The sequence below is a fragment of the Lates calcarifer genome, linkage group LG6 (genome assembly GCF_001640805.2).
Source record: "Lates calcarifer isolate ASB-BC8 linkage group LG6, TLL_Latcal_v3, whole genome shotgun sequence".
Lineage (NCBI taxonomy): Eukaryota > Metazoa > Chordata > Actinopteri > Centropomidae > Lates > Lates calcarifer.
In genome coordinates, this window is record NC_066838.1 from 2,324,519 (window position 1) to 2,348,102 (window position 23,584).

General features: G+C 39.8%; 6 protein-coding genes across 10 annotated transcripts; 4 read left to right on the forward strand and 2 right to left on the reverse strand.

Moving 5' to 3' along the window:
• On the forward strand, window positions 1-4,947 carry emd (emerin). The gene is made up of 7 exons (XM_018700150.2): window positions 1-140; window positions 971-1,049; window positions 1,528-1,623; window positions 2,723-2,757; window positions 2,850-2,875; window positions 3,729-3,794; window positions 3,882-4,947. Exons 2-7 carry the CDS (start codon window positions 971-973, stop codon window positions 4,075-4,077), a joined length of 498 nt encoding a protein of 165 aa, XP_018555666.1. The 5' UTR covers window positions 1-140; the 3' UTR covers window positions 4,078-4,947.
• A 226-nt stretch (window positions 4,948-5,173) lies between these two features.
• Window positions 5,174-8,886, reverse strand: si:dkey-93l1.9 (uncharacterized protein LOC562339 homolog). Of its 2 annotated transcripts, none has more exons than XM_051071018.1 (4): window positions 8,023-8,886; window positions 6,486-6,720; window positions 5,777-5,915; window positions 5,174-5,689 (listed from the first exon to the last, which is right to left on the reverse strand). In XM_051071018.1, the coding sequence occupies exons 1-4, from the start codon at window positions 8,074-8,076 to the stop codon at window positions 5,608-5,610; spliced, it is 510 nt and encodes a 169-aa protein (XP_050926975.1). In that variant the 5' UTR covers window positions 8,077-8,886; the 3' UTR covers window positions 5,174-5,607. The 2 variants fall into 2 exon arrangements, with proteins under 2 accessions (XP_050926975.1, XP_018555679.1); XM_018700163.2 differs by having other exon boundaries at window positions 5,178-5,689; window positions 5,777-5,912; window positions 8,023-8,521.
• Window positions 8,887-9,732: 846 nt separating this feature from the next.
• On the forward strand, window positions 9,733-10,598 carry mrpl49 (mitochondrial ribosomal protein L49). The gene is given in 2 exon segments (XM_018700162.2): window positions 9,733-10,032; window positions 10,034-10,598. Coding segments are annotated over 2 exon segments (537 nt in total). The 5' UTR covers window positions 9,733-9,765; the 3' UTR covers window positions 10,304-10,598.
• Window positions 10,599-11,046: 448 nt separating this feature from the next.
• haus7 (HAUS augmin-like complex, subunit 7) lies at window positions 11,047-13,905 on the reverse strand. 3 transcript variants are annotated; one of them, XM_018700158.2, is made up of 9 exons: window positions 13,791-13,905; window positions 13,319-13,434; window positions 13,146-13,216; window positions 12,904-12,965; window positions 12,595-12,785; window positions 12,289-12,400; window positions 11,951-12,163; window positions 11,732-11,843; window positions 11,047-11,631 (listed from the first exon to the last, which is right to left on the reverse strand). In XM_018700158.2, exons 1-9 carry the CDS (start codon window positions 13,845-13,847, stop codon window positions 11,573-11,575), a joined length of 993 nt encoding a protein of 330 aa, XP_018555674.1. In that variant the 5' UTR covers window positions 13,848-13,905; the 3' UTR covers window positions 11,047-11,572. The 3 variants fall into 3 exon arrangements, with proteins under 3 accessions (XP_018555674.1, XP_018555673.1, XP_050926974.1); XM_018700157.2 differs by having other exon boundaries at window positions 11,047-11,634; XM_051071017.1 differs by lacking the exon at window positions 13,146-13,216 and adding an exon at window positions 13,062-13,119 and having other exon boundaries at window positions 11,047-11,634; window positions 13,791-13,894.
• Window positions 13,906-13,997: 92 nt separating this feature from the next.
• Window positions 13,998-17,077, forward strand: las1l (LAS1 like ribosome biogenesis factor). Its single transcript, XM_051071016.1, is given in 2 exon segments — window positions 13,998-16,121; window positions 16,123-17,077. Coding segments are annotated over 2 exon segments (1,728 nt in total). The 5' UTR covers window positions 13,998-14,537; the 3' UTR covers window positions 16,267-17,077.
• A 579-nt stretch (window positions 17,078-17,656) lies between these two features.
• On the forward strand, window positions 17,657-21,628 carry crebzf (CREB/ATF bZIP transcription factor). 2 transcript variants are annotated; one of them, XR_001963583.2, is made up of 3 exons: window positions 17,657-17,808; window positions 19,775-20,844; window positions 21,254-21,628. XR_001963583.2 is itself a non-coding variant. In XM_018700160.2 (3 exons), exon 2 carries the CDS (start codon window positions 19,806-19,808, stop codon window positions 20,589-20,591), a length of 786 nt encoding a protein of 261 aa, XP_018555676.1. In that variant the 5' UTR covers window positions 17,657-17,808; window positions 19,775-19,805; the 3' UTR covers window positions 20,592-20,617; window positions 20,770-21,628. The 2 variants fall into 2 exon arrangements, 1 of the variants encoding a protein (XP_018555676.1); XM_018700160.2 differs by having other exon boundaries at window positions 19,775-20,617; window positions 20,770-21,628.
• Window positions 21,629-23,584: the final 1,956 nt, after the last annotated feature.

Here is a 23,584-nt window from a genome sequence, read left to right on the forward strand (position 1 = left end):
ACCCACATGTAGTCCAGTAGTAGAAGTTACGTCGCCCAGATGTTGCCAGAAGTTACGCCTACTTTCCTGCCTCAGCCTGCTCAACCTCGTCCTGCTTTTAGCCACATTTCCATCCTACAACTCTTATAGCTTTTTCAAAGGTAAGTGTAATAATTTTATTTCAGTTTTGACCGACAAAATCTACCATTTTCTTTCTTAAATGACTCAATTAAATTGTTCGCGCGAGATCAAAAAAAAAGCCGCGAAGTCCGTTTTATGTCGTTACTCTGCCCTCGCCCTGCCATGGGCCAATTCTTTACATTATGGACACAAGGCGATAAATGTATCGTACCAATTAAATACGGGCTTTAACGTATAATTATTTTCCTCTTACTATTGATCGGTCAGTGCAGTTTGTACAGAGCTTCTTTCTTTAAGGTTTTCCTGCTGGATTGCAGCTCGGCGGGCAGTTGCCTGCACTTCACGAGTCTCCTCCTCCTTCTCCCTCTCCATGTTGTTTCTATCTATCTATCTATCTATCTATCTATCTATCTATCTATCTATCTATCTATCTATCTATCTCTCTGTCTGTCTGTCTGTCGGTTCGGTCCATTTATTGGTTGGTTGATTTTATTGTCTGCCAAAGTGGAAATTTGTATTAGCCTTTTCCCCAAAGAACAAAAACACACACACTATACATAACACAATACACCCTTTAAGAATCATGCAACATATACAACATACAGTAGTGCAACCATCAGAATAGCAAAGCAAGTCTTATAAAATAATACTCAGTCACTCTGTGCTCAGTGTCTGTATGGCATAAAGAATAAAAGACTTCTATATTGTGGCCCTGAATTGACAGGTAGACGGGAGCAGCTGTAGTGGGTGTGAGGTATTTGCAATTATATGCTTAGCCTTCCTGTGTACTGAATATATTGAATAATATAAAGTTGTGTTGTTTTTTATGAATATTCCTGTCTGTCTGCAGATGTCTTTGAATGAGAAAAGTGATGAGGAGATCGGTGAGTTGCTTGAGGAGTATGGCATTAAACATGGACCCATAGTAGGTAAGAAAAGCACACACACAAAATGCATTTTTCTACACTTTGCCAATGTGATTACTGAACTAACCAACACATATCTAAACTGCTGTAGATCTTTGAGTGAGAACTGTAATCAGAAAATAAAACTATTTTAATTTAGAGTGAAGCAGTTGTTAACTTTTGTCTGTACTCAGGGTAACATTTGCTCCAACATCTGTTTTTTCAGTATTCTGAGTTAATCTGTGTTAGACTTTATATCATTAGGAGGCACCTTAATACAACAATCAAACATCATTACCATTTCATTTCCTTTTTTATTCATTACCAATTGATTTGAACAGTCATTCATTTTAACATCTCCTATGATGAAGCTCCATCATGTTAAATTCATAGATTTCCCCAAATTCCCTCCAACACTTAGATGACAAGTCATACTTTGCATATATTTTGTTTACTGTGGTTCAGTCATTGAAGCACTATGAACATTTTTGTGTGACCACAGACTCTACTCGAAAGCTATATGAGAAGAAGCTTGAAAAGGCCATGGAGAACACTCCAGTGAAAGCCTCCTCTGATAAGACCTACTACAGAGAGGAAGGTAGGATGCTCTTCAGTCTGCAGACTCTGTGTCACTTGGTTCATTGTTCATCCATGAGTCTATAAATGTCTTATATCTACATGTGGCAGTATATTTTTTTCAGTGTCATTTCAAACTACAAGCTGACAGTGTTTCACTGCTGGCAAAGATCACACTTGAAATTTGTATGCAATAGCTGCTCACATACTGGGATGTATTGGCTGACGTACAGCTCTCGCTCTGATCTTGTGTTGCAGCTTAGTAATAATTCCATTATTGACTAAACTAAACTAAATTATTTTCTCAATCAAAGCTCCAGGTGACAGGTGACTAAAAAAGGTTGTTTTGCCCAACCAACAATCCAAAACCCAAAGATAATTCATTATCACATAAGATAGAGAATAACAGGAAATTTGCATGAACATGATGGTGGAACTAGAGAGTTTGACTCTGATGTTAATGATGTTATTAAAAAAAACAATACATGAATTATCATTATAGTTCAGCTCAAAATATTTAATTCTTTCCTTCCTTGCAAATAAGAATAAACTAACAATTAATTCACACAATTTAAAAATCAATTTTAATGTAAGAAAAGAACTGAAATAGATGCGGGTTAATAGCAGTGGTGAGGAATATTCAACACATCATGTCAAGTAGTGCAAGTTCTCATTCAGTAAGTGGAAAAATGTAATAAATGAAACTCTTAATCTTTTGCTGCTGACTTTTCTGTCTTCCTTCACTGGATCGCTCATTTTGTGCCATTCGTAAAAACAATAATAAAGGTTCAGTGATTACATGACTCGCATTGACACCTACACAAATCCACACAAAATAATGTGGTCTTTGATTTGATGCCTAAGTTGGTACTGACTGCTGAGTATTCTTTACTCCAACCCTGAATATACTCACATTCTGTATTCTGTTGCCTATATTTTTGATTGTTAAAGTCTCTGAGGCGTGTACATGTAAATGTGACCCACAAACTTCAACAGCTGTGGACACTTCATTTCTATTATTATCATCTCAGCATATTCTCTAATGAATGCACAGAAGAGTCAATAAATGCTTATTTCAGTGACATCCAAAGTTCATTGTGTGTTTTTTGTTTTCTTCACAGAGGAGGAAATTACTTACATCACATACCACAATCCAGTGAGTCCTGATTGTCTGCTTATTCCTGTCTGTGTGTGCCAAACTCTGTGACTGTAAATAATATCACAAACGTTTTGCTTTCATTTTCACAGGTTAGACATGAGGGTTATGGAGACATGTGAGTACAGTTTTAACACACACACACACACACATACAGCATGAGGCATATAAACTGTTGGACACAAGATAATGCCCCAATGAAACTGTTAGCATGCAAAATTTGTTCTCAGGCCCCTGTTCACTCGCTCTGTGTGAGAACTTTATCACATCCATGTTCCAATTCAGTGCAGTGCTGAGACTCAGGAAACAACCAGTTCTCCTGTGGTACAGGATTATCTGGCCCCAGATGTTCTTTGCTTAATTTCCTGTGTGTGGGAATATTCAGTATGTGGAAGAATTCATTTTACTTGTCAAGACTAAGCCAGTTTCACTAAGGATTTGTATCCCCTTTTATGTTCATTGAACAGAAAAAATACACTGAGGGAGAGGGACTATTGCAGAGAGAGTGTGAGAGAAACACAAATTAAAAGATTCAGTATTTTACACACGCACACACACATTGCCTGATTTTTAATAGCTCAGAACAGTGTCAATCCTGACAGTCTAACGTGAGATGAATGGCCATTTGTTCCAAAAATGTCCTGTCTTCAACCAGTTCAGCAGCAAAAAAACTTTTGTGCTTCATTTTTTTCCTTTCATGAGCAACACAACCAATTAACATGTGCACCGGCAATGTTTTTTAACTTTCTGCTAAGTAACTAGTAACAAAACAAATATTGAAGTAGAGTAGCCTACAAATACATCAGTATTGTAAACAGTAGTGCTTGAGTAAATGTACTTAGCTACTTTCCAACACCGGGAATATACTGCACATTGGTCCATTATTTGTCATTAGTGGTGGTTAATTTGTATAAATGTCTTTGACTGCATTGTTAGATTGAAATTTAAGTGCAGTGTGTGTCTCCTCCCAGGCTGAAACGAAGAGGCAACACTGAGCCAGATGAAGACGATGAATCCGACCAGGATACAGATTCAGAGTGAGTCTTGTAGTATAAACTATTGGAGTCTTTGATCAAATGAGTTCATCACTTGGTCTAAGTCTACACTATCCCCCTGTGATTCAGGCCCCCCATCCAGATGACCAGCAGAACAGTCAATCACAGTGCAGTGCGATCCAAGGAGCCAGTCAAAAAGTCAGGAGGCCGCAGCATGTGGAAGGTGATTCGGCTGCTGCTGCTGTTGGCTGTGTTAGCAGCTGTCTGCTACTACGCCTACTGCCGCGTGATCAACGGTGAAGAAAATCCTTTTGGGATTCAGTGATCTGATTTGTTGTTAGGATGACAGGGAGTTTTTTCATCAGGCATTTCTTCTCCATTAATATTTCAGTGGAGATTACTAGGGGTTTTGTTTGTTTGTTGTTGTTGTTGTTGTTTTCTCATTCCAGTTCACAGTTTGAACATTGTGGCCCCTAGAAACGCTAATAATACCACATTCCACAGACTTTTAAAGGCTGGCCATATTTTATTTTTCTTAGTGTCACCAAATACCATGAAATGACAAAAAAAATCAATTAGATTAAAAACAGACAGATGACCCTCTGCTGCCCCAAATATTCACTAGAGCACAAAATGTGGATTAATCCACTGCAGAAAATAGTCCCCAACAAATGCACTTTGTAACATTTGCTGAAAATACAGTGCTCAGGTGTTTAATGAAATTACTGATTCTTTTTTAGAAATAAAATATATATATATATATATATATATATATATAATATATAATATATATATATATATATATATATACACATATATATATATATATATATATATATATATATATTAGCCACTGAAGACTTCTGTCTTGAGTAGGAACCAGTCTTATGGGATTTATTGACAGTAAGAAAAAATGAAGAAAAATGTTATTTCTCTCTTTAATTTCTTTGCTTTCTTTCATAAAATGTTGCACTATGTTTGTCAGCCATGCAGAGTTTTGTGTATCTGGTTTCTGTTATGCAGCTTTTCTTTAATATGTGATTTGTTTTTATTTGTGAGCTATACATGATGATGTCATGATGCACAACAGATTTGTGAACTGAGGTTCTTTCATATGTCCATGCTACCCACCACATCATGTTCAATCAAAATCCAAAGACTGTTTTCTATATGCATAAATAAAAATGAAATCAGGTGTCCAGCTCCTAAGAGACTTTTTTTTTTTTTTTTTTTTTGTAAAAGATGACACTGGAGATGAGAGAATTCCTAAAGGATTTTTAAAAAGTTATGCAGTGAAAGTAATCAATTTATTTAGTTACACAGATATAAGCCAGCTTATTTCCACCAACATCTGTACAGAAACAATATCATGTACTGTTATATTTACAATATATATATATATATATATATATATAAAAAAAATATATATATATATATATATATATATATATTGGCAAAAAATTGATAGATACAGATTAGATCAACGCTACAAAGGTCAGAGGTCAACTCACCGTAGTGGTAATGCATTCAAACTGAGGCTTTTTGGCAGTCAGTCTGGTTCAGTTGAATTTAACAGCTGTGATCCTGAGTTGAAGATTAGTTGATGTTCACTGAGAATGAAGTTTTACTTGGTGATTCTTCAGCAAAAGTCTCTCATCACTAATGTGATGGTATACCTATTAAATCCATTCTGGAATTAAAGGTTTGTTCCAGCTGGTGAATCTATGGCCATACCAGTCATCAGTTGACCAGGGAGCTTATACAGAAGTTACACAACGGTAGCTGTCCCATGACAGGTCTGTAGATGTCAAGGCTAAGATGATGTGAACAAGGAGATGTCTTATTTTGGTCTGGTCTAAACGCCACCCGTTATATTAAGGTCGACGGGCAGAGGGAAGAGCTGAGGCTCTGATACTGCTATCACAGGTGATGATGACCTGAAGATAAAAAAAGAAAAAAGTCACAGGAGTTTACAGTGGTAAGAGAGCCTGCTGTATGTAAGTGTGTGTTCTGTCCTGGCCTACCTGATAGTATGTCCCTCAAAGCCGAGTGCTGTGATGAAGATGTTGATGAGGACTGTGAAGAAGACACAGACTGTTGCTATGTTGTTCATCCTGTTCAGCTTGGCGTGTTTCCTCACATCATTCAGATCGTACTTCACTGCTGGTCAGAGTCGCACAAGAACAAAAAGAAAATAAGCTAAATAAGCAAGAAAGACATAAAGATGGGGAGAAGAAAGAATTGAACTTTGTACAGGATGTTGGACTTCAGGGGGAAGTTTAATTTTGGTTCAGTTCAGGATTTCACTGAAAAGTGAAGGGTTTAATCTGATGTCTGTATGGTAAATATAAAGACAGGAAGCAGAAAGAAACAGTTGGTCTGGATATATCCGAAGGTGACAAAATCCGCCTATTATTATCGTCATTAGCGTTTAACATGTTATTTCTCCTGGAATTTACTTCATCCAGGGAAAAAACAAGAGAGCAAATATCAAATAAAATTATAAACAATTCCATTTACAATAAATCAAACTACTTATTTCACTGAAAATGCCAAATGATTTTGTCTCCACTTTGGATGTCTTGTCCTCTTGTGCTATATCAAAATCGGTAAACCTCTTCAGGTTCTCTTCTGCTTTGATTCTTTGCACCTTCCAAACTCACAGAAGTGTGCAAAAAAGACAGAGAAGGAGGAATGATAACAAAGGAGATGCAAAAATTCTGAGTCACTTGCCAATAAAGATTAGCAGCAGCCCAACCATGACCTGTAATGTGATGGACAGAGACAGCAGGACAATGAGGGGGATGTAGAAACGGTACTGAGGCCCCACATAGAGAACGGTCTTCAGCTGGGATGAGTTGGCCATCAGTAAGGCAACGTCCAGCATGCTCTGAGCTGCACTCTTCTTAGTGGCATAGTGATTTATGTTGATAGGGCGATATACTTTTCCAGAAGGGCTTGTCAGTGCCTGCAAGTATAGGGAGGTTAGAGAAACAGTCACAACAAAGTCACTGTTGCAGAAACACAGATCCACCTTTGACAGTAAGGGACAGAATGATTTGGGTTCCTACTAAGGAACAGTGTTTTGTCTTTTGTTCTCTTTCACAGGTCTGGCTGTTCTCTCCACACATGTCCCAAAAACGGAGAGGCGTTATGTAATTTGTTGCTATGTACTCAGGTGTGGCTGCAAGAGGAGAAATGGGAGTGGCAGAGTGAAAGGCAATGACTCACCTGGGCTGGAGAGAAAAACAACAAGACACAACATACTGTGGGTGAGAGATGTTCTCCTCAAACAAATCTAGAAACATGTTAATTTGTCACATGAACTGATACAAGCACATGCAGATAGTGAACTGAAACTGTCTCTGTAGGTGAGAAGGGGTATGTGAGGTGCTCTTATACATTAAAATCTGACAGCAGGTAAACTGTTGTTGTAGACAGAAAAATCAGCCTGGTCACAATGTTTCTACTTTCATCTCCCCCTGCACTACTCAGAGAAAGAGAACTGTTTCGTAACATCGCTGGCAAAGGCATTTTCTCAGGACTTTACCCATAAGATGTCACACCTGGGTGCAACTCTCTGTGAGTCAGAAAGCTTTCATTCAACTGACAACGATGGAAAAAAGCCCACTGATTTCACATGAAGTCCTGTCACCACTGACATTCCTGTAAATACACTCTAGAGCAGCAGTCCCAACCAAGGGGTCAGGACCCTCCCGAGGGGTCACAAGTTAAATCCAAGTGGTTGTGAGATTTTCTCTGACTTTTCTCTGTATTAGTGGATAATTACAATAACAATTAATCAAACAAAACAAAGAGGGAGAAAAAAATCCCTCTTCAGTTGAATTGGTCACCACTGATACATATGCAACTAATTCCAGGGGTGCACCAGAACACACTACTTTGTTTTAGGGGGTCACAAGATGAAAAACAAAGAAACAAACAAAAAATAATGTTTCAAAGAAACAGAGGGACACCCTTTTTATAGTAGGAAAAAACATAACACATCTCATTCCATATATATATATATATTAATTTTTCAAAATTCATTATTTCTATATATATACATAGACATTTTACTTTGTACTGGACGTCTAATATGTATGATAACTCCAAACCCCCCAAAAATCATGTAAATGATGTTACAAATGGTCTCCATCAACTGAGAGAGCTGTGATAGCAGGAATACATGGCAACAATTAACTTCTCCTGCAGTCAAAACCAGAACAGAAGAGTAAAGGGAGAGGGTTTGTCAGTCTGTCTTACATACCTCTATGTTGCCCAATTTATTCAGAGCTGCACCCTCTCCATGCAATCTGTCCATTCTCCTCTTCTTGATAACTCCGTGCTCGATGTGATGAATGACGCGTGCTGAGATGTAGTCTGAGTTCACAGCTGCACTAGCCACAGTGAAAGCTGAGGTAGACAGGACTAACAAGTCAGGCAGCTCCTCCACGGACAGTGAAAAAGACCCCTCCCTCTCTAGTGCTTTACTTACAGCATGTCTCACTTTACTCCTCACTTCTAAACAATGTGTTAATATTTATGTTTTTAGGGTTTCAGTTTTTTGCTAAGAGTGAATATGAATTTGTTTCCTCCTTGTCTGACACCATACAAAAACACTCATAATCATCATAAAATGTTTTTGCTTTGACATAATATTTGTTTTAGAGGCACTTTTTTTCATAGCTTACGTCATTAATACAGCAATAGGCTTGGTCTCCTTCATTGCTGAATTGTTTTGGACGTGTGTTTTTAGTTTCCATGTCTACAAGTCTAAATACTTGGATATTATATTATTAATGTGATAATTATCCTGACAAAGTTCACAAAAGTAAATGTATTAAAGTTAAGCCTTGTACCTTCAACATTTCTTTTTTTTTTTGTATTTTGTATTCTATTATTATTTTTCTGGTTTCCAGTAGAGGCCACTATACTCCATGCTACATAAAGACACTAGTACATTTCAAATGCTTAAAATGCAGGTGACTGATAAAATCTACGTAGTATGTGTGTGAAACTATTTTGCTAGCAAAATCTAAGTCTTTTATTTACCAGACTTCTGCATAAAATTCCAAAATTAATCTTACAAAACTGGAATGTTAAAATGTTGATATTCTTATTGTTGTTTTTAGCACAACCAGTGGTGTTGTTTGCATTAAAAAATGTCAGCAGCTATTTCTTTTTTAATGTGCAAAAATGACCCTCAATGCTAAACCTCTGGTGCATGCATTTATTACATGTACTGTACTGTTTGCTGGACTGCTTTTGCTGTCTGCGGAAAAATCAGACACGATATTAGAAAATCTGTGTTGTTCCTCCATATGGAAGTTCTGAATCATTTTTAAATATATTTTGGATCAATTTAGAGGGCTCAGTGTCTAACTGATGTGCAATTACAGAACAGAAAAAGTCTCAGTAAAAATTATCTGAATTTCAACAGGAAGCTCTCCTGGTATGGAAAATGATCTACAAGCACAGTCTTTCTCCACAATATTATTAAAAAGACATTTTATACTAAAACAGTTCAGAATTAGTTTGATAGGAACAATGATCAATCACAGGAATCACAACGAATTTGTCTCTCATTTCAGTTTTCCAGTATCAACTTGTAACAGGACTGCTACTGGTATGTCATTACTTCACCCTAGTCACACTATGGTGAAAAAAAGGTTTTTATTTCAACAGATGATTATTTCTGTTCCAGTTGTCATCACTTACTAGAATTTATTTATTTGTGTGTGTGTGTGTGTGTGTGTGTGTGTATAGTGTAATTGTAACTGCTACTTTATTTATATTCTTATTCTATTTTATTCTGTTTCTATGCCGTGACCTTTAGATAAATAAATTAAGGAAAAAATAATGTAAGTGACTTAGTGGCTCTAAATATACCAATACCAAGCATAATTATCATTTTGAAATTATCGTTTTGAAAAAAATCAAATGAGATTGTCTAACGCTACAGGAAGTCCTTAACTACTTCCGGGCCACTTGCTTTACACCATTACACAAGATGGCGGCCTGCTTTACGCTCCGGTCCACCGTGCTCCGCAGGGCGCTGCGAGGAGCTCTCAGCCTGCACGGCCATACACCGGGACTTCCTAACGCCACTGCCAGGCTCAGGTTGGTCTGTAACGCAGCCGCAGAAGAAAAAAAGTCGGTGATACTAGAGTCTACGGAGGAATACAAATTCGTAGAGCGGCTCATCCCACCGTCACGGGTTCCCACTCCTCCTAAACACGCCGGTCCCACCCCGTCTGGCTGGACCCCTCCTGCAGATTCTCCTCCCGTCTCTGCCGTACATGATCCGCCGCTCCCGCATGCACAACATCCCGGTCTACACCGACCTGACCCACGGAAGCCGCAGGACAACGCTCGTACGAAAAGTGGAGGGGGACATTTGGGCTCTGGAGAAGGACGTGAAGCAGTACCTGAAGGAGGTGACAGGGAAGGAGCTGCCCACACAGGTCAATGAGGTCACCATGACCCTGACGGTTAAAGGTCACTTCGATAAGGAGCTGAAGGAATGGTTGGCCAACAAAGGCTTCTGACTGGAGGGTGGTGAGGTGGCACAGAGCTGCCAGGACTGTCACAGCATTGAGTTTGGGGGCAGGACAGCTGTCCATGTGATGATGGAGAGGACAACTTAGCATCTGCTGGCTCATCAAAACCTTGAAACACTCTCTCAGTACTTACAAAGCTGTTTCAACTTTACAACTTTTGATTACTGCGCCTTCAATTAACTCTTTCACACCAGAGATATTGAAGCTATGGGATCACATAGTGTTAGATGCTGAACATACTTGTATGTAATGAATGGAACATTAAATGTCACAGCTTAGCCCACTTCCTGTTGTGTTATTACTCCTGTGAACCAGTCAGAGCAGCAGGGACAGATGTTCACACAACACCAGCTTTGTTTCACTTTATATCTAAAGTTTTAAAGATCAATGTCAAACTTTCTCCAGCAGTGCAGTCCTTAGATTTTTTCCCTCTCTATCTGAGATAGTTTGGCTTTTCTGGGACTCTGACATGTGACGCACTGAAACTGCTTTATCCACCCATAAGCTATTCCATTTAAAATGATAAACAGCAGAGAAGCTACAAATCCTTACATAGGCAAATCCCAAACCAGTATGTGTTAAGCTTTTTTTCTGGCTAAACTAATTAAAACAATTAATCACTTATTAAAATTGCTGACAGTTTTATGTCATCAAGTCTGCACCCTTAAGAATAATCCCAGAATGAATGAAAGAAAAAGAGAACTATAAATGACACTAGACAGTATTAAACATGTTGGAATGACACTCGAAATTTATAGTATCTATATTTATTTAGTAATACTATATACACATTTATACTGACTTCTGCAAAGGACAATAGGGTGGAAAAGGATGAATGTTTAATTCTGATTATATAGTTATCATCCTAACAAACCCATCCACTGAAACATCCATTCTACTCATAATTACATGGAATATACTGTTGCTAGTATTATGTGAATTTATGTGATAGGACAAAACTTGCCCAACATCTTAAACATAGTGAATTTAAAGTTTAAAAAAAAAAAAAAAAACACAGTAAGCAACATCCAAATTTTCACTATGACGCAGGTACAGAGAGATGAGTGAGTTTTGCTGAAATGTATCTGAGCAACAGTGGATCTGACTGGTTAACATTTGTGAAATCAAACAACAGTCACTTTTGTGTTCAATATTATAACACAAGTATGGGTCAGACTCTCCTTCCATTGTTACTGCATTATTCTACTCAGATCAGCAGTTAATCAGCATTCACCTGATGGTTTGAACTTCTCGCCATCAGGAATGAAGCAGAGAGAGAAACTCTCTACTTCGCCTGCTAACTTCTTCCAGTTGGTCTGCTGGGGTAAAAATTGAATTCAATTTAAAAAGCAGGAAACAAATAAACAGCATGCAACAAACTACGTTGAGTGTGGATGTCAAAGAATATTCACTTACACAACGTGTGCTTCTCTCCTCTCCTCCAGTAGCGAGGCTGTGTTTGTAGCCTGTTTACTTCCTCATTCATGGACGCAGAAGCTTCTGATACTTCATTTAGCATTTCCAACTCCTGAGAAACAAAACACACACAGGAGGAAGAAGTGTCAGGCTCATGTTGAGACATATTTTTTTTTACACATGTACGTCAGCACCTATTTCCTACAGTTGTGTGTGTACCGTGTTACAGGCCAGCAGTAGTTGGTGTACTCTCCGGAAGACATCGGTCTCTGTGCTGAAGCTGGGGGGGTCTCTGCCGCAGTAAGTTCTCAGGTCAGTTTCGTAAACATGGCAGAAAGTAGCCATCAACTGCTGGAGGTCACACGCCGCCACGCGCAATGAACTTGGAGAGAATATGCCAGGACTCTGAGCTTCATTATTCAGGAACTCACACTGAGGAGAGAACAGAGCTCTCGTTACTACCTTGACATTCATGTAGTAATGATGACCATGTTTATTCATGTGGTCATAATTTGGCAAGGACATCCTGTTTCAACTGAGGCCACATCAACACATACCTCTGACTCTAGTTGTTTCAGTGCTGACTGAGTCAACTGTAGAAGGGTGGCAACATCAGCATCCTCTTCTTTACTTGGCTTATAACATGACTTGGTTCCTTTGCATAAAGCCCTGTGAGATAAGAAGAGCAGTTAGAGAGGCTGGAGTGGCGACAAATATCAAGACAACAGGAATAATCAAGTAAGTAGATATAAAATTGGCAGGTCGTGATTAGACAGATATTCCCTCTATTTTCATGCAGCAGATGAAAACAGAGGAGGGATTATACTTGTGTTTCACAGAATATTCAAAGACAGCATATATACTTGAGGTGTGCGGGCCAGGGGTTGAATGTGGGTTTGAGCATTTGCGCGAGGTAAGGCAGATTCTCAGCAGCGAAGATCTTGTTAACTAGCATCTCTTCATCCATTCTGTGCTCAGCAGACTTCTTGCAGCCTGGGACTAGACTCAAAAGCTGCTCCATGAACTGAAGCTGCCGGCGAGGACTCGCATTGCCCTGGATAAATGGTGTAACAAATGACACAGACAAAAAGGGACATTTGAGTTTATGTCTACTGTGACAATTAATGTCCATATCTGTAAACTGATTACATCCATACAAGTTTTCCTCTCACCCTGATCAGGTCCAGGTCACCTGCATTGCACAGCATCAGCTCCTGCCCAAGCACAGCCATTTCTAACAGACACAGAGCCACAGTGGTGTAAGAGGTTATTTTAGTATGATGGAGAAAATCAGCTATTGATATAACCTACTCTGTGCATGCACACTGACTTTCAGAGATGGTTTTCCTCTCTTCCACAAGGTCTACCAAAAGACGTGCAACACTGTACTGTGTAGGAAAGACAACAATATTACCTTTAGTCAAAACGTCTGGTTCTTTGGATATCATTGACATCGCCTTGGAAGTGGCAAAATTTGGGTTGATACTGTAAAAGTGACAGGTCAAGACAGGGCAGAGGTGTTTATTCATTTTTAAAGAAAAAATAATAAACGACAGATGAGAACAGGGCTGATGTAGTTTATTCTACCTGCTGCAGATCCATGCCAGTATGTCGGTGCGGTGATGAGAGGGAGTACACAGCAGCTGCAGCATGCTGTCTGCCTCCTGTAGGTTCAGGCCCTCCACGAAGGGGCAAGAGGCAGCCTCAACACAGACATAACACAAACAGAATAATCGATTATATATACTACCTTAATCTTTTTAATTAGATATATATATTATAACAAAGAGTAACGACAGTAATATGCCAGGGATTCATGTAAAAATATAAAACAAAATATGCAGCAACCCATACCCTATTCAATTTAAATTTATTAATGATTTTATCTAAATATAAATTAAGCTAGCCTTATTAATCATCATTAAGGTTTTGGTGCGGAGTGTTTGAGATGAACAGACAACATAAATGTGACAAAAAGTTTTGGACAAAAAGCAACAATATAACCAAATGCGCCCTATTTAATGTCATTTAACGTTACTCTTCAGTTAACGTCTCTTACCTGCAATGAAGCATAAACAAGTCGTAAACGTTCTTTTTCTTCCAAAACACCCGCCATTTCCCAAACGATCCTCTTCTTCTTTGAGTGTAATAGTGGGGTCTCAAATCAGTGCCTTTATACACGTACCGCCACCTACCGTATCGCAGCGTGTAATCAGGGTTCTCAGGGTTCTACTTGAGGTTGCAGGTAGCAACAAACAAATAAATAAATACATATCTCTGACTTCTCTTTTTCTTCTATCTTGGCGAACTGTAGTAGTTCTAGTCCTGCGCCCTTCAATGCTGAACTGAATTTCCAAGCTTGTTTGTGAAGATTGCTTTAAGGTCTTGTCTCGTTTCGTGTGTTAATGTTAAGGGTTTTGGAGTGGGTACCAAACCTGGTGAAAGGGGATATTTTGCTGATTGTGTTAACACTTCTTTTGTGCACTTGTCTTCGATAACACTCTGCTATTACGTATTTAATGTGTGTTACTGAAGTCCAGTCCCGATCCACACTCCAGTCCAATTGGTGGCGGTAATGCGCCATGTCCTTGTTTGTCAACCGCACATGAAGAAGAAGACGACGAAGAAACGTAATTTCCGGGATGCGATACTATCGGTACCTGGCGAAATTGTAGCTTTTGGTAATTGCCCACGCTGTGACTTAAAGCTACTTTTGTGAGAGATTTAAGAGAGTGTCTGTCAGGAGAGAGTAATTTCTATGTGTATAAGGTGTTAACGTAAGTCTACCTACACCTCCTCCACCAAAATGAAGAAAAGGAGCTCAGAGAAAAAACGCCATGTGGTAGCATGGGTCAACAAAGCTGAGTGGGACCAGGTTCTGGAGTATCTTTACTCCAAGGATTCCGCCTTACAGAGGTTTGCACTGCAGAGGATATCAGCTTGGAAATGCAGATATGCCAACAGCTGTCCTGTGGCGGTGGACTGCACAGCGGACCTGGTACGGTGCCAGGTGCTGGACCGGTCGGGACAGCTGGACGGAGGTGATCTGGTCCTGCTTTATGGAGCGGCTCTGGTGAGATTTGTCAATTTAATCACCGAGCGACAGCAGGGAAGAACAGCCCGACCACTGAGGCGGCTTGCTGGGAACTTGAACATCCCGGAGTGGGTTGTAGACCTGAGGCACGATTTCACACATCGGAAGCTCCCCACCCTGAAATGGTGTAGAAAGGGATGTACGGTGGTTCTGGAGTGGCTCCAGCACGAGTACTGGTCCAGGCAGTTGGGAGGAGGGCCTAATGAGGACTGGGAATCACAGTCAGATGGAGAGGACGATGAGGAGATTGACTTAAAACGTCAAGATGATGAGCTCATTGCAAAGCAAAAAGAAATGGAAGCCTATAAGAATGCCCGGGAACTTCTGATTTCTTTTGAAAAGGAGCAGTATCAGGCTTTTGATGGGCTTCCTGAGGACAAAGACAAAAACTTGTGGCCAGCTCCTTTTGCAGACATGAGCTGGTTACTAGGTGAGATCAAGCAGTTTGCCTTGGAGTCGAGTGATTTGCTGATCGATGTGCTGTTGGAGGATGGATTTCTGGTTCCTACTGTTGAACAGCTGGAAACATTGGGTTGTGACACTTCTGCCAGTTCCAGTCCCACTGAACCCAGACTCCCTCAAAAGTTCCTGAGGTTTTGGATGCCCCTCCTGAAAATGCTCAATTCACCACCTTTTGTTCACCTCCTACTGGAGAAGCTTTTTGTTGAATTGAAGCTGCTCACCAAAGAGCAGAATAATCACCGGGCTTTCTACCTTTCCGCTTGGATTTCAGAAGTCATCCTGTGTAACAGCAACAAATTTGAATACCATTATGAAACAAAGGGACAGAAAAAGGCCAGAATGAAGGACAGGATTTTTGTAAACCGCATTCAGCTGAGGTGGCAGCAGCTGCTCTCAGCATGCCTGGATGCTCCCTGTAACAGCACACCTCACTTAGTCCAGTTAATCCTGGATGACATGGAGCATCCTCTCCCTCTGGAAACAAGACAGAGGCTCCTCCAGCTTTGCTCCATCTACACACAGAACACACATTCAAACTTTGATCCCTCTCCAGAGCAGAAACAACAGCCCATATACACACTGGAGAGTTTGCATGAGAAGCTGCAACATTCACGGCGCCACAGCCATCCTTGGCATTCAAGGGCTGACACGGAGAGGAGCGAGTCCTCGCAGGAGTACAATTGGTCAGATGTTCAGGCTGAAAAAGCAAAGTTGCTCAGAGGTTCTCCGTGGCAGGTGTGTGTTGATAAAGTTTTGTGGAAGAACTATCCTCTTGGTAAAGTCCCTGGACAGTCAGATGACCCTTCTTGCCTCATGGTGGAAAACTACTCCAGTAATGACTGTCTTTGATCAGCCAGTGGAGCTGGAGAGCAACACAGCACACAGCGTTCCAGGAGTCTCTGCACCAATGAGAACAGCTGATGGCCTTTGGAACCATAGTGATGTTAACAAGCTGAAATCTGGACTGCAACTTTTTTGAGTCAAATTGTAATATTGTAACATAAAAGACTTGTGCGCTCTGTTGTTTTGACACTTGGGAAACAGTAATGTTCAAAACATTTTAACTTAAATACTGAAGTTTGTTGTGTGACAAAGCAAGTATGTAAAGTAAGTTGATTAACTGGTTTATCTGAGCAACATAAAAATCATTTATCAGGCAAGAATGCCAAACATTCACTTTTTCCAGATTCCTCTTTCTCTGTTATATCATAATTTACTGCTAATTTTCTCAATTAATAGCCAGAAATGTTAGTTATAATTTATTAGAGCAAAAAGTGACATCTTCAGTTTTTTTTTTTTTTTTCAGACCAACAGTCCACAGACTGAAAAGTTTTTTCACGTCTGTCCACGTTTTAGGCCTGAAAGATTCAGCAGTGAATACATTTTTTTTTTAAATCAGCAGATTTATTGCTATTGAAAATAGCTGTTAGTTGCAGTCCTAATGTAAAGCATTTGTAAAAGCCTTTTCAGGTTGTATACTGTGTCTACAATATTTTCAATATGTGTCTATGACAAAAGTGGAACTAGCGCAAACATTTAACACATCCTATGGAGCATCATATACTGCACATTGCAAGGCATATGATAAATTCACCATTTTGATGTACAGTAATTTTTTTTTTCTCTCACACCTGCCATGCAAGTTAATTTGTTCTATTAATACAGTTGATGGTCCCTACAAAGGGTTTTGGAGTAGGTATCAAACCTGGGGAAAGGGGATATTTTGCTGATTTTGTGAGATGCTTCTTATTTTGTGCACTTGTATTCAATAAAAACTTTCCTCTACTGAAGGATGATCATGTTCTTTTACAGTGTAGAATCTATGGAGCTGAACTGCAGGAAATTGGAAAGGATGTCTAATGTGAGAATGACTATTTGCAGCATGAACAGGCACTCTGTTTTTGTCTGTGACTGACTCAGACTGAAAGCAGCACTGCAATCAAAAAACAAGTGTCTGTGTACATGCAATATAATACATCCACAATTGTAGAATTTTTGAGAATGGTAAAAGAGAACACACTAAAAAAATGATACATCTTTTGTTTATTACACCTCTTTAATGGCACACAGCTATGATTGGATTATTGGGACAAAGTAGTTAAATGACAGTACAAATGATTAAAAAACAAGCATAAAGCACAATTTAACAGGAGAGATTGTCAGCATTTTCATGGCGACCTGAAAAATTATAACACCTGTATAAAATGAAATACAATGCAACACAATAATAATGTGACAAATACTGCTTATGTGAAAATACTAAATAATAATGTTTGACTCAGTGTTAGAGGTGTTCACTTATCTCTGGTTATTTCTAAGCTATTGGGTGGTGTAACTACGCCATAATAAAATGGAGTTCTCGTCTACTGAGTAAAGTTCAGGAGGACTTTTATTTTTAAGGTTTTTCCCGGAAGTGGTGTTGCAAGTCGACGTTGGTCTCTGCTGTGGAGAAAGCATTCGGTAATCGTCCCTGCCAGCGAGGGACTCAATTCCTCTAATTTTCTACTTTATTTACAGGAGGGTAAGTTGGATTAAAACGTGATTTAGAACCAGGTGTCAAACCTAAGAAATGTATTTAAAAGTTGTTGCGTCATATATGTGCTCTGTTGATTTATGTTAACGCCTCATGGCTGTTGTTTCCTCTAGCTGCCGCTTGCGAAAACTGAGCGGGCGCCTGCCATAGTTTAATAATGTAGCCGTCGACTTACTGTTTTAATGAAGAAGTACATCCAGCGGGATAACTAAATATGAGTTAATGTCATCTTACATTCAGCTAACGTTTGCAGGCCGCTAAAGCAAGCGTGACGCAACAAGGCCTTGTTAGCAAGCTAACGATAGCCTTGGAACGATTAATGTTATAAATAACTTTTTCATTCCTTATCGAACTGTAATAAATTGTAACGGTGGGAAGACGTGTACACTGAGGAATATTTGTGGTAGAGCGAATTGTAGACCAAATCGGTGCGTTACATGTTGTAATGCTAATGCTAATGCTACTGGGCCTGGGTTACGCTACAAGTCAGTTACGTTCGTAGTACGTTTAGCCAACACACACCTCTGCCATTTCTGCGCCATTGAAGAAATGGAGGATGTCGGGAGCATACTATGTTGAGTAGCTTACACGGTCTAAATAATTCACTCACGTTTACACAGTGTTTCGTGCATCGGGAACACTTTTGCCAGAATATCACGTGTAACTGACGCTAGTGAGGTTACAATTTAGTGGAACTAAGTTAATTGTGAAAATGTTAGTGTATGTGCATGTATTCTATTCAATGGGAAGAGATAAGACAGACTTGATTTATCACACTTGTGGGAAATTTACATGTTACAGCAGCAAGAAACAAGAGTGACAAAAATAGAAAAAGAAAAGATAAAAATATAATATAAAAAGGGCACAGAAGGGTAAAAAAATTAAAGTGCAGCAATCAGCATTAAAAAACTCTGTAATAAACATAAATGTGCAGTGAGTCCAGAGTGCAGATTTATTGTAGGTTAGTCTGATGGCTGTAAATAAATGACTTGTGGTAGCGCTCCTTCTTGCACCGTGGATGCAGCAGTCTGTTACTGAAGGAGCTACTCAGGTCTCCCAAAGTCTCATGCAGGGGGTGGAACAGTTCGTCCATGATAGATGTCAGCTTGGCCAACATCCTCCTCTCACCCACTTCCTTAGTGGAGTCCAGAGAGCAGTCCAGGACAGAGCCGGCATGTCTGACCAGCTTATTCAGTCTCTTCCTGTCTCTCTCTGAGGATCCACTGCTCCAGCAGACCACTGCATACAAGATGGCAGAGGCCACCACAGAGTTATAAAAGGTCCTTAGCAGTGACCTGCACACTCCGAAGGACCTCAGTCTTCTCAGCAGGTGGAGACGACTCTGGCCCTTCTTGTACAGGGCGTTGGTGTTGTGAGAACAGTCCAGTTTATTTTTGAGGTAAACACCCAGGTATTTGTACTCCTCCACGTTGTCGATGTCCAAACCCTGGATGTTGACCGGTGCAGTGAGAAGTGACTTCCTGCTGAAGTCGATCACCACCTCCTTTGTCTTGCTGGGAGATTGTTGTGCAGATTGTTCTTACCACACCAGTCAGCAAAGTTAGTGATGACCTCCCTGTACTCCAGATGGTTCCCCTGAGAGACACACCCAACAATGGCTTTGTCGTCGGAGAACTTCTTGAGATAGCAACTGTCTCTGTTGTGTCTGAAGTCCGATGTGTACAGGGTAGAAGAGGGTACAAGAGTGGCAAATACTTGTTACAATTTACCACAGAATCATAGATTTGTTCAAAGTCCAAAGTGAAAGTGCATAGCTTCCTGCTTAGTGTGTTTAATAATTAAACAGAGAAAAGTACCTGTGTGCTGTGTGCACCCAGCTTTTATTGTGCCATCCAGACTAATGTTAATATTAAATTGATTTATTTTGTGTAGAAATGTAGCAGTTAATTGTTTTGGGATTACACATTTACAGTATATTTTTTTGTCTCCCCAGGTGAGGAATTAGAAAATATTACAGCTACAATATGCGAACCAGAAGTAGAAGCCGCGTCATCAACATCACAGAGTCTCCTGAGGTTGAAGTGGTGGATGCAATGGAAACTGCAGAGAATCTCCCAAGTCATTTTATGGAGTTCCTAGCTGACAATATCGACATTGGTGGCCTAGAGCTAGATGACCTGTTTGGAATTGAAGACTTTAAATGGACACTTGCGAAAGACACCGCAGGACACCATGGGCAGCTGCTAGATATGGCTTTGGCTGATTTTGGTGTGAATGGTGCCAAGGATCAGGATTCTGGGATTGAGGCTTCAACAGTCTCATCTCCAGAGAGATCATCCAACTTGAGGGTCAAGAACACACAAAGCCAGTCAAGCAGAGTGATAAACAAAAATGCTATCGCTGCCAGATTGAACCGTCTCAAGAAGAAAGCATACGTCAACAGTCTGGAGAAGAAAGTTGGCATCCTGTCAACAGAAAATAACGTCCTCAAACAGAAAAATGATCAACTGACCAAGAGAGTGGAAGAATTGGAAGATGAGACCAGGTACCTGAGAGCTGTGCTGGCTAATGAGAGCACATTAGCTGAGGTCTTGTCCAGTTTGAGCAGTGTGAATGGGATGAAGATCTCTTCCTCGCTTTTCCAGGGTGCTGACCCAAACGACCACAACTATGCCTTACCCAGGAAGCATGCTAAAGTGGAGAAGAAAGAGACACCTGGTGGTGTGTGTCTGCATGTGGACAAGGACCTCGTGTCAGTGGAGTTCTGTGTTAAGTGTGCAGAGCGTGCAAGCGCATCGCTCAAAACCTAGGCTCAAGTACTCATCTCTGTTTCCAGGTATTGAGACTGAACTTGATATGGCTCAGTGTGCTGAACTTCTTGAGGGCAGATGAACGCTGTTGAATTTAAGATTACTTAAGAACTGCTGAATGTGCATGTGTTTTTGTGTAATGGGTTAAGTACACGTTACTGCTAAATCTTGTCGCCAGTTTCTTCTAGGTAATGGTTGATCCTCCATACGGGATGAGTGACTTTCTGAACACCTTTACCTGCTTGACTCCATGGTAAGGATCAGACAAGAAAAGACTACTAGTTGTTTTTCACAGGCTTGAGGCATCCAACAGTAACCATAGTACTACTGTTTGTATACAGCTCTTGTTACCAGCTAGTGGACTTTGAGTATGCTCATAATTTCTTTTGTTTATGGTTTGTTTTATAGGAAATGATTTGATTTTAGTTAACATGACACTGCAAGATAAATCAGAGTATTCTCAATGTTAAGATGATAAGACGAAGGTGAGGGTCCACAAAGAGTAATTTTGAATCAGCTGTCAAATTGCAATGCTGTAATCCATGGATAAAAATCAGTATATTTGTTCTGTTTTTTGGTAAGAATTGAACTCTTTGTGAACTTTCACCATTATTCAAAAGAATACTTTCATTTAGCACCACCTATTTTTCTTTATGCTAAAGTGGATTCTGCTGGTGGAAGGCGAAGAGGCTGGACAAGCTGCTGCCAACGTGGCCTGGTAGTATCGGTAATAAATGGTACAGTTGATTACATTTTACCAAAACTCCACAACATCTGTAGCTCTATGTCTTGTCAGCGCAGCTAAAGAAGCATTTTTGGGAGGGCTTATATAGCTGCTCCATTACTTGGAGCAATGCTACCAAAGCCTGAGTGGTTTCAGAATTATGTTAAATGGTTAATAATATTAACACTGTATTCTGTAAATACATCCAAAATGTTGAGTTGCCCATTTTGATCGAGTTTAACATAATGTAAATGTATATATAAGTTTGTTGGAGAAATAAATCTTATTTTCATTAAGGTTGAGTTTAAAACTATCTACTCTGTGTCTTGTTCTGTGCTGCTGATATTAATGCATCTCTTTTTTTCTCTCTAAACAGCAAGCTCTCTGCCGATAAAGGTCTTACTTTTCCTGAACATTTGGGTCAAGTCTGGTAAAGTTGTCAAAACATATGACCAAGACCTCATTTAATGGAAGTACAAAGCACACAGTATGCGAGGGCCCTCAGAGATTAATAATACTGTCTTATGTATTAGCCCATTTACTTCAAATCAGTTATATTACATGGATGGTCATTAAAAGCTGCCTGTTGGGAGCTTTTATTGTGAAAATAGGGGAATTACTGGGAAAAGCTATGTGTCTGTCTGTAGTGCTGTTCTCAAGTGAAAACAGGTCTAATCAACCAGATATGTGTTGGTCAGTTTTACATATTGCAGTGAGCAAAAGTACAAGCAGAAACAGCCACTCTGAGCTGTCAGATGAAGGTCTGCAGGCGACACACTCCTGTAAACAACTTTACACTGCTTTGGGGTGCAGCAGAGAAATGCACAGTCAGCATAGCTTGATTGCTAGTGGCAAGCTGTAGAGTGGGGGTTAGTATGACTAACCACTCCCCCATGGAAAGACCATACAGTGCGCAGTCCTGCAACATTTTTGAAATAGGTAACCATGGAATGAATATTGTAGCTATTTCTATTGTTATCAGATTTATTCACTCTTTTGCTCGTTAGAGTTAGATGGGAAAAATAATACCTAGTTTCCTCATATGAACTTCAGACAACCTCAGAAATTGTACGTGTCACCAACTGGAAATACTCTGGTTTAGGCTAGGGGTGGCGCCTGGGTAGAGCATGCAGGAGAGATGATAGAAACATCACTGACATGCCCACTGTGAATTTTCCAGACACTAACCTGCTATTCACACATTGGTGCACTCCGACATTATACAAACTTTGTACTAGAGTGCTGGCAGGATAAAGTCTGTTGAACGTCCGGTCCAACTGATTTTGACATTTGTCCCCACACATACAGCTCCTCTGGGCAATGTCTGGATAAGCCCAAGGATAATTTTTGTGACTGGATAAGTATATGTTTAAGCAGCTCCAGTCACATGTCAGTATGTTGAACATAAAGCTACAGGCAGCAGCCTGCCAGCAGAGCGTAGCATTAAGACTGAGCCTGGCTTTCCAAAGTAAAGAGAATTCACCAACCAACCCATCAATACCCACAACTTATCTGTTTATTCCATACAGACACAGAAGTGTAGAAACAACACCTTGTGGGTGCATAGTAACTTAGTTGAGTCTGGGCACCATGACATTGCCAGGCAACCATTGGAAACTCAACGTTACCACAGCCACCCAAATATATAGTCCTGTGCATAAGACCTGTAACACCATAAACTGTCCTCTGTACACATCAGGTCATGTAAAGATTAAACAAAGGTGAGTGAGTGAGTCAGTCAGTGATTAGAGGTGGTAGTAGGCAGATGTTGTTAGCTTAGGACAAAGCCAGGACACCTGTGTTCCCCCATCTTCAGTCTTTATGTTAAGCTAAGTGCTGCTGACTGTAACCTCGTATTCATACAGACATGAGTGATATCAGTCTTCTCTGTTGGCAAGAAAGCAAATAAGTCTATCTCACAAAACCATTAACAGCTGAAAAGCAACTCCGCACTGGCTCATGTATCAAATAGTATAAAATGGAGATAATGTCACTGAGTGTTAATTAAATTTTTACTGCAGACCTCAGATAAAAGACATGTCTTATAGACATCTATGTTAACATCAAAAAGTGGAATATTTAAAACAAACTGATAGTAATACTGGTTGACAGGTTAAATATTACTGCAGTCTTGAATGTGCACATGGAATCAAGACAACTGATCAATTTTGTGTTAAAATGATATTTTAGCTTAAAAAATTAGATGAGGTGAATGTATGCTTTGAACCTGCAGTTGTACAAACCCAGTGTTAGTTGTTTTGTTTTTTTT